Source organism: Varroa jacobsoni, unplaced genomic scaffold (assembly GCF_002532875.2).
Source record: "Varroa jacobsoni isolate VJ856 unplaced genomic scaffold, vjacob_1.0 scaffold_1388, whole genome shotgun sequence".
Classification (NCBI taxonomy): Eukaryota; Metazoa; Arthropoda; class Arachnida; order Mesostigmata; family Varroidae; genus Varroa; species Varroa jacobsoni.
In genome coordinates this window covers 256,329-266,538 of record NW_019214290.1, presented here as the reverse complement: position 1 = coordinate 266,538, position 10,210 = coordinate 256,329, and the positions used below count along the sequence as shown (strand labels likewise).

The following is a 10,210-nucleotide window of genomic DNA, read 5'->3' as shown; positions in this document are numbered from 1 at the left end:
CGGCCAAGTCAACTCTGGAAATTTTTTAATAAATCAATAGTATATGTTATTAACCGGTCAACAGTCAACGCTCGTCTGTTGAGGCACGCGGTTTGTTGCAATACGTAAACTTCCGGTTTAAAAATGTATTTTAATTTCAAGTTTGTGCAGTGGGTTCATTACAAATAATTATATAGGCACAGTTGAATATAAATCCAAATTCCAAAGTTTTTTCCTAATTTACTCGATTTCATTGTCAGGGTATACAATGTTCGGCTCATTAAATTACGGTGTCGGCAATATCAATTGCGAGTTGGCTGGAGCTGGTGGCAACTTGCCTCCACCTACGGTAGCCGTTTCCACAACAGCTTCCGCAGGACAAAACGATTCTACGGGGGGAGTTAGTTCGCAGATAGTAGGTCAAGCCTTAGGAGAAGTCATGAGCGAGGCTACTACCGGTAGCTGTTACCAACAGCTGTCAAACAGCTATGGGACGCCTTCCCTGCAGTTTTTGCAGCAACACACACTTCAGCAAATGTACAACAATCCTCAACAGGTACTTATCTAACCATCTCCCTTAATGTATTTCTTTAAAGCTCAATTGGTCCAGAGAATCAAACAGGTGGTTACAGCTGAATTTCATCAAAAGTACAGGGCTAAAAATAAACCGTATATATATATATATGTATTTAGGTATTTATTATGCATTTATTATGTATAGGTATGACAGGTATATGAGCTTAGTATATGTGCATGCACTTCACGACAGTTTGTGTGTGCTGTAGCAATTCAATATTTTAACGAAGCAAGAAAGAGAGATCGTGTGTATGTCTGTATTATGTTTAAGAGTAAATGCTGGAGTAACGGCACGACATCTAACAAATAGGTTCCTTATAAGGTGTATAATATGGTGACACCGGCTGGTGGTCTTCAACTACAAATGGGTACTCAGGTCCTCGTGTCAAACGTTCAGGGTCAGACGCAATCGCACCAAGTTCACCATACGCAGACCCAGGGGCAACAGCTTCTCGGGTTGGCGGAACAGTTTTTGATGGACGACGCAACAACGGCAGCTACAAATCATTTTGTCGGGTGAGAAATACGGTGGTGTGTGGTACTCCGCGGCAACTGATGGTATATTTATTTCTATAATTTATGAATTATGCGCCATTTTGAAAGTGTCTGTATATAGAATGTTTTATTACCTGCTCAAGTCACTTGAAGTAAACCATTTAGCTGGGATTTCAACCTGAGTTGTATTGGTCAGCGATAATAACCGAAATCCATCCTTATATTACTGGCTAAGATATTTTCGTAAAGGTGATGCACAGTAAACCACTGACAAACCCGTCTGTGTGCTTCCGACTCTAGGTCAAATGCGAACGAGTTCGGTATAAGCCTAAGCTTCTCCAAAGGAAATACTTCACCAACACAAGATAAGATACAAAAGGGTAGTGGAACACCCCATCAATGTAACTTGTGTCGGCGAGAATTTAAGAAGAGAAGCCTATTAAGGAAGCATGTGGCACTTATGCATGAAGGATATTCGCCTGGACAATCAACTCAAACAGGTAGGAAAAAGGGAATACGTTAACAAATAACTCTGTTATACAAATGTTTCCTTGCATAGCAAACTATAATATTTGCAGTCATAAAAATTTTGCTAAGCCACAATGGTAAATCCAATTTTTAGGTCCTACTCAACAGCGGCCGGTTCCAGTCCACTCGCGATTGTGGTGCGTGGAGGCAGAGTGTGAATTTCAAAGCGAAAACTGCGGAAAGCTTGCGCTTCATTTGGAAGAGTCTCACGGCAAACGCCTAGAAAAAATGAACGTTCGCCTTTCCTCGCTTCGCGAATTTTTCAAGTGCGTCGGCCTACCTATTTTCTTACTAGGTTCAGTTGTCCATGTTGAATTCTTGGCAGATGCAGATTTTTAGTTCTTCGGTGTCTTCCGAAAATATGAATTTAAGAATCAATGTATTGGAATCAAGGAATATATTTGAAGGCCATAGTAACTTATTTGCAGATGGAAAAATAATCTAGAGGAGACAAGTCGTGTGAAATTTATTCTGACGTCTGGCTCGATTGTTCGCACTCAACCTGATTCCGCAAATTTTATCTTCGAATGCCATCGAAGTGCCGCACTAGGAGCACAACATCGGTTAAAACAAAAACATATGGGTAGGTATGCTATAATACACTACGATTAGTTTCAACGTACATTTTGTTAGGGAACCAATGCCTTAGGTATGAATTAAATGAGGGCACTGACCGAGCATGTTTTCATTGCTGTAAACATACGTTAGTAATTTTTTATTAATTTGGACTTTACTGCTATCAGTCGAGTCTCGAAAAACTCAGAGAGTGTAGTGCACGTTAGTGATTCACAATTTTCTATCGTTACGATGTGACAAATGTAACCCAAGTGGCTTCGCCAAAGTAAGGCGATCAAATGGTGCCCATGACTGTGTACAAAGCTGGGGTGCTGTCAAAGTGATTCGAAAGCGCCTGCATTCCATTAACTGAAATTACCCATGATCCGCCCATGCAGGCCGATACCTGTTTAACCTATGCTGAATTCAATCTTAATGTCGAATTATGTGCAAATACAGCCTTACGCAGGATTGCCTACAGCGCTCTTCCTTATAAAGGCATTCGATTTTCACACGGTGCCTTTACCGAAAATTTTCATTCAGTATTTGGACGGGGTGATCTTTTCACAAGTCAGAAAGTCGAATGTGACCGCTGTTCACAAGATGATTACAGTCAATTGCCGACAACTAAGGCGAGTTGCCTAAAGCCTAAAGCCATATTTCTTGCAGCCAATGCGCATTTGCTAGCGTTCCTGACTGTTTAAGTGATACTGCGATTTAAGTTTGCTACTTAGCTTACTGGAACCTCGCAAACTTTGCGGTTTCCGCACTAACACAATCAGTTGGTAGGTTTACAGACTTTTAAAATTATTGAAAACGTTTGTAACAGGTGTTTTTGTTTTTATAAATAGGTGAAAATAAATTGGACGTAATGGAAAAGGCCGTTCAAGAAATCCTTCCAACTAACCTAAGTGTACCAGAAAGTCAAGAAGAAGAAATTTACTTATTGGATATTATCGAAGAAAATCTTAAAGAATTTCAGGACCTTGATGAAACATCAGTGAGGAAAGGTATTCGTAACTTACCATGTCCCTACCAGTGAAATATATTTCACACGTTTCGGGTCTATATCCATATCCAACTCTATGAGCAAGAAGCTATTTACTAAAGTTAAATCTTGACGTAAGTATTTAATGCCCTTCGTTTACTATGCCTTGCTAATTTCTCAAATGTGCTTCATAACAGGTCGGAACCGCACCTCCGGTTCAGCAGTAATCCTTGGAGTGCCTTGCTGTGCTTATATTGAGATTCAAGTATCGCTGATTAGCGGCGCAGTTGTCGCGACCGGCTGCATCAGCCATGCAGGACATGATCCAGAAGAGAAGATATTTCGTCCACCAGATTGTGTCCTTGGCAAACTAAAAGGTCTCTTTCGGTATTTTTATTATTTTTAAATAAGCGACTGTTAACTTAATCATTAGCCAATAATTAGAAAGGTTGTCGCCACATACTTTCTGAAGTAGGCTAACGTTAGGACTGGTACGAGGAAATATGTTTATATACGAATAGGAAATATGGCGCCGATTTCAGGAATGATTGAGGCAGGCCATAGCAAGGACGAGCTTTCTGCCGGATTGATGACATGGACTAAACATCATCTGTCGGACGGTAGCTGGAAATTGTTAGATAGCATGAGTTCAACGAATAGCGACTTGTTTCTTCATATTCGAGCTTTGGTCAGAAAAATATTTGAGCACGTTTCAGTAATTACCAGGTTGGTGAATAAGACACCAGGTTAAAGACTAACGATAATGATAATAATAATAACTGCATAATACTTAACGAATCTACTATAATCATCAAATTTCATGCTCTACGTTCTTACAGTGTTTACCTCTAAATTAGTTCTAAATTCTAACCTTCTAAATTAGTTTTCTTGCATGTAACAGCTGTTGACAAGAATTTCAACAGTACCGCACGATAAAATAGCAAACAACAGTTGACAGTTTTCTTCCTTTAATAGATTTACATCGATCTGCATTTTTTCTCGTTAACAGGTTAACGAGTGAACATTATTGGGTTGACTTTATGGAAACACTGGCAGAATTATTTGAGGTCGAACGTCGTATCGGAACTATACGCAAAACTATGGATGCCAAACTTAAAGACACTGGAGGGGCACATGAGGGTCGTGCTAAAGAACTGGCAGCTTTAGAAACAGAACTGTGTTACTTCGTACTTTGTTACGGCACTGATCGGCATCAACTGCGAAAGGTGAATATTTACCTTGTATGTTTTCAAAGAGCACAGTATTGAAGGCAGCTTTAAAAAATCGAATTTTTTGAAATGCTAAATATCTTTAGGATGAGAAAACTTCTTTGCCAGTTTGGTACTGGTGGTACCTCATAGTGCAAAGTGTTTTGCCAGTGGTGTAATTTAACTTAAGCAATTTTCAGCGATGGAGTGAAAACTAACAGTATTCGATATTTTCCCTACGATGATACAGTTTCTGAAATACGGGCAGGACTATGCCGCGGATTGCCGACTGGGTGACATTCGATATCGCGCACAATTTTCAAACGTGCTTGAAACCCCGATATATGATCCATCAGGTGAGCCGGGGTAATTAATATTCATCGAAATTCGTTTAAAGTTTAGGATATTAAATCAGTGCTTCCGACTGATCAAGTCTCGGGTAATTTCTATTTAAAATTTAACATGCTCGCTAAAGCTAGATTGCCTCGTCTGTAAGCTTATTTATTTGAAGCACACTTAAGTGAACAGTGATGGGTTTTTTATCTATATATGCCATGATGTTCGTGTAAGTAGAAGAAAGACGATGAATTCTACTATTATAAGAGTATTTAAGGACCGTGAGTGAGAATTAGATAAACAGAAATAAGTTTTTAGTGATGCCAAGAAAAACACTAGTACCACTAAATGAGTAAAAGTTCAAACAATCACGCACTAAAAGAGAAATTATCAGACCAAAGCTACGAGAATCATTACATTTGCAGATGGTGCTATTGCATCTAACTGGTCTTAATAACAATTTATATGTAAATGATGTTTCTTTTCCTTATTTTAGCTGCTTTATTTAAACATAATACGGAGTTATCAGCTACCGCCGATAGATTGCAAAAGTTTGGTGATTACAGTCAAAAAAAGAAAACTACGAGAGCCAGCAAAAACATTTACCACCGGAAATTAATAGGTTCGGACGATGACTCAGAATACAATTGTTGGTCTGATGAAGAGCTTGAAGATGTCATTCCCCGAAGGCAAGTTTGCTAACGTATTATCTGAATACTACAAATGGTGAGGTATACTGTTTTAGTAGCGTACACGGTAACCGTATCGGATAACTCAGCGGTTGTGTGGATCCAAAAATGTTCTATCTACAGTTTAGAAAAAAAACATTTTCAGGTTGACCGACTACCCAATTTGAACTGAAAAAAAGTCGATGCTTAAGGATATTTGTTTTTCAAAGAAGTATTTCTCGCACTCACGTTGATGCTCGTTTTTTTTTCAGGTGGCCTCAACCAACACCCTCAAAGCCATTATCGACCTTAGAGGAAAAGCGGCTCGAAAAAAACCTTAAGCGAAAGCAGGTCCCGGTTCTGAATGTGGATCCGATTCTTAAAGAGAAGATTTTGGCAATGAGAGTGATGGCAGCAAATGCGTATGATGATAACGCGAAAAAAGATGTTCAAGAGAAAATCTCAGCAGGGGTGCTAAGAAAAAGAGGCCGTACGAAACGAGAATCAACTTCAAATGCTCAAAACGCAAAAAACAAACTACATGCGAGGAAAGGCAAGAACACCAAGATTGTCGGGGGCAAAAGATTAAAGGCAAAACAGAAATATCAAAAGAAAAGACAAAATCATTGTGCGTCGAATTCAAATGAACGTGATGCGCAAAGAGGCGAAAATAAAGCTGGAGAAGAAAAAGATAGCAAAGAGCCTATTGAGTCCAGTAAAGGCTGCGGAAAGAGTAGCTCGATTGGTTATCGACGAAAGAAACCGAAAGCGTTAACAAATGCAAAAGTTGCGATTAGCAACGAAGATAATTGCGAACAAACGGATGAAGTAACCGAGGATAATATGGTACCAGCGCCGATTGTTATTCGAGAAATCAAAATGGATGGACCGTCAGGTAAAAAGCCTCGCATCGTCAAGATTCTTGCGACAGAACCCGGTCAATCGATTGATCAGGCCACGATCGTGGTTGAAGCACCCCCTCAAACTCCACAACCTGGCCATATAGAGGGTAGCACAGCAAAAGAAGTCGCTATCAATGCTGATAATGCTAAACGTACGCCTATGGTATCGCTTTTACGTCAGGACGCGAATCTGTTTACAGGTGGACGGAGTTTATTAAAACCAATGCCTACGATTTCATTGCTGAAACCACGAGAAAGGCTGTTTTCGTCACCAAACAAAACCAATAGCATTCAAACAAAAAGCTCACTAACACACGCGCTGCCAAACGGTGACAATTTTTTTGAGAGAGAGCTCTTACAAAATTTTGACGAAAGCGCGCTTCAAATACCTCAGCTACACCGAATTATTGATGAGTAATGAGCAATGGATTTTTACAGAAAACTCTCTTAATTACCTTAAACTATTTAAGTCTTGTTCACGAATAATTTAATCTATTCTGGACTGTCTGTGTATAAGCGAAAAGTAAAAATATTTTAAGAGTCAGCACTCATAATGTATATATTTGTATAGTGTCTTGTGAATGTGATAAGTAGATATTTTCGTCAGCTGAAAACTTTGGCTCAAGCTGAAGTTTTGAAATGCATTGGCTTTTTTTCCAAGCCAGATAAATCGCATAGTTACTTATAGTACAAAAACATATAGTTGGATATGGCTAATCACAAAATCTGCTGAATCGAGCATGTGTATTGAGGCGCTAAGATAAATCTAAATGATAGAAATCGACTGTTCTCCGCTTTTACTAATAAAACTGCTACATAATAAGATTAAAGCCTTTAAATTTGCTGAGCGTTTTAAAGCCGACTAGATACGAATAAAAACGAAGGTATCTATAGGTGTTGTGGTATTTCTAGGTGCCAATAAATCAGAAGGTCTCGGTCGACAACTTTACATTTCTAAAATTTTGTTCAAACTAGCAAATGCAATGTAATGTTCTATTAAAATATCATAACATTAAAAAAAATCATCAAGTAACTGGAAAAAAAATGTTGAGAAAAATCGCATGCATCAGTTAATGATTTATGATGATACGCGGTGTTGATAGACTACGGTCGTCTGCAAAACGTAATCGGTTACTAGCGATAGCTTCGATTACACGTCGCTGTTAACAGCTAGCAAGCTCTTGTTTAATCAATCTGATTTAATAGATAAATATTTACTGCCAAAAAACTGAGCAGTTACAGGTAACCAAGGCTGATTCAAAGAAAACAAAAATAATTACATTTTTAGGTGAAATAATTGACGAAATAAGTAGTAATCAATTATCCCGAATAATGGAACAACGAATAAGGGGCGTCAAGTGCAACTTTAATCTTGTATTACTTTATTACGTCGTAGTAAAGTATGTAGACTGCAATAACAGCTGCTTGACCCAAAACGAAATAAATGGTGCAAGCTTAAAAATAATCCTCGTGCTTCATTACATATTTAAGCCTTCAGGCACTGCTTTTTAAGTCAGCCTTTAAAGTATGAAGCAAATAGATTGCATACACGTATTGTAATCATTAATCATATAACCGTTTTGCTTTAGATTTAGAATTTGACAAATGCATTTATATCTAAATTGACGCTGTTTATTAGTATTGCGCATGATTTCTTTTTACTGCAATTCTACGACTGTACAATTTCGCATCTCATAAAAAATCAACGAATTGATCAACAGTTGTGCGTATGCGTTTCCCGCCCCCCAAACTTCAGCCAACAATCCCCCTCGTGTTCTTGCGATACCACAATTACTGCCGTTATTTAAACTATTGTCGAATATCGCTACGCGCTGCCATTTAAATAAGAGCAAAAGGAACGCAGAGATTCATCCATCGGTTTCGAAGCAGACTGATTTCGGGCGTGAAGAGTGAGTTTACGCAGATGGCGGCGTCGATGGCTGTTGCTGCTGGCAGCGCCTCTGACGGCAGAGTCTTGTTCTCGCCATCGTTGCTGCTCTTGTTATTGCTGCTAGCGATGACGCTTCTGCTCGAGCTGTGCACGTCGTAACAGTGGCAGTGGCTAGGATTCGTTCGTTCTTCTACAGTTGCCTGGATAGGCTTGCCTGCTGATCTCGTTACCAGCACTTTGTGGGAAGCGATGGTCTGTATAGTTGTAAGTTAGCGGGCAGCTGTGGCGTCTGCAGGAGCACTTGTGCTATGCAGGGCTTCTGCTCGTGTCGCTATCGTCGGTCCGGTGCGCTGCAGTATTGTGTATATCTGCTGCAAGTGGCCGTAATGGTTGTCAATACAGCATGGAACAACAGTGTTTGATTGTAGGGCGCACCGCGTTGTGCGGCGTGTTGGTTTTACCAAGGCGACTGCTCTTGCAGCAGCAGTAGTAGCAGCAGCAGCAGCAGCAGCAGCAGCCGTTCTAGCTGCTACGACAAGTATTCGACCCAGTAGTGGTCGAGCGCAGTTTACTGCCGGCTGGTGGGTAAGCGGCGCTGGTGCTGCAGGCGCCATCGAAGGATACCGTCATACTTCCCAGCGACACCGAGGCGTGCGCATAGGGCGACGACATCGTGGGTTAGCGGAATGTGTATGACGGTGTATCTGGTACGGTACAATAGAGCCAGATTTCTGTAAGGCTATCTCAATCAAGGCGGTAACCTAATAACAGAGCAAAGGAGTGTTGCGTAGCCGATCTGCATTCGGCTTCTCGGTGCCACCATAGGCTGTCCGCTGCAGACGGCCTTCGCTTCTCTGCCTGAGCTGAGTCCATGCTGGCTAGCTCATCGAAGACAGTTAGCCCGTCGCATACGATCGTCATATTCCCGCCACGTTTTTCGATGGGCATCGGCAAAACGAGTTGTCGAAATTGTCGCCACCTAGTTTAGTTTTGTTTCGTTTATTGTGCCCTGGCTACAGGCCTGCCCTCATAGTCACTGCGGGTGCCACCCGGGGGCTGTTGCAGCAGCAACAGCAGGGCAAAAGTGAATAGTCAGCGAACGGCACCATTGCGGGTAGCAGTCCAGTGAACTGGTTGATGCATTGGTTTGGGGAAGTTCGGTCTTCCTCAAAGTTGTTTTGGTGCTGTCTAAGGAGTGCGCATTAGTAAAGACTGACAGTGGCAGACCACCGATCAGCTTTTAGTCGCCTATGTTGGTTCTGCTTAGTCAATTTTTTCTTCTAACGAGGTGAAAGAGGGTGGTAATAAAACAGTACCCAGTTCACCTGAGATTTGAGGAACAGCCAGTTCTCATCGTCGTCAGGTTTAACATCAGCGACAGCAGCAGCACTGCCAGCAGGAGAAGCGGAGGGGGCCACAATTGAACTGCTTTTGTGCTGCGTGTGGTAATATCGGTAGCAGTACTACCTGCAGTAGCTGATGCTGTTTGGGGCAGTTGAACAAGCAGATAAATAAGAAGCGGTTGTACGACGACTCCGCTAAGCGTCCGTGCTGTCCTAGTGATTGATTTAGGTGATTGTGCTGTGATTGTCGGTGATAGTGCTGCTGCTGGTGCTATTGTGCGGCGGCGGCAGCTGTGTGTTTAAGAGTCATGACGGTGCCTAAAGTAGAGGATAAAGACCATCAACCTGGCCAGGCAGCTGCAGTGGAAACTGGAACCGACCCGCTCGAACATCAACGGGACCTTATTACCAAGTTGCACAAGAAGCCATTAGTCAAAGGCGATCGGTGGTACGTACCGTCATCGACTCGAAATGTTGTACTAGGTACATTTTATCGATACATTCCTGTGGATGTATTGCTACGCTTGAAAACAACGATGACAGTCGATTCGTTGTCGCCAAGCGTTTAGCTATGCTAAATTGTAGTATGTTAATAAAGCCTTCAATGAACATTCAGTTACACGCAGAGTGCAACACGACATTCTCATTCATGTATTGAAAAAGATGAACTTGCTATCATGGGTATATGTCTGAGTGCTACCAATTTAATATCGCTCATCGTTTCGGAGAATTGATTTGTAT

The 10,210-nt window shown here is 41.1% G+C and overlaps 2 protein-coding genes across 2 annotated transcripts in view; both read left to right on the top strand.

Annotated features, from left to right (window-relative positions):
- Positions 1 to 245: 245 nt before the first annotated feature.
- Positions 246 to 7,074, top strand: LOC111269487 (uncharacterized). The gene is made up of 12 exons (XM_022849110.1): positions 246 to 535; positions 878 to 1,071; positions 1,351 to 1,550; positions 1,673 to 1,844; positions 2,007 to 2,161; positions 2,985 to 3,143; positions 3,319 to 3,498; positions 3,664 to 3,847; positions 4,131 to 4,347; positions 4,580 to 4,685; positions 5,162 to 5,354; positions 5,606 to 7,074. The coding sequence occupies exons 1-12, from the start codon at positions 248 to 250 to the stop codon at positions 6,651 to 6,653; spliced, it is 3,096 nt and encodes a 1,031-aa protein (XP_022704845.1). The 5' UTR covers positions 246 to 247; the 3' UTR covers positions 6,654 to 7,074.
- Positions 7,075 to 7,193: 119 nt separating this feature from the next.
- LOC111269488 (ubiquitin carboxyl-terminal hydrolase 4) overlaps positions 7,194 to 10,210 on the top strand; it is a 16,789-nt gene continuing 13,772 nt past the window's right edge. Inside the window, exon 1 of the mRNA XM_022849111.2 lies at positions 7,194 to 9,917. Within this exon, the coding sequence (XP_022704846.1) occupies positions 9,778 to 9,917 (140 nt within the window). The 5' untranslated portion in view covers positions 7,194 to 9,777. The remainder of the gene's footprint in view (positions 9,918 to 10,210) is intronic.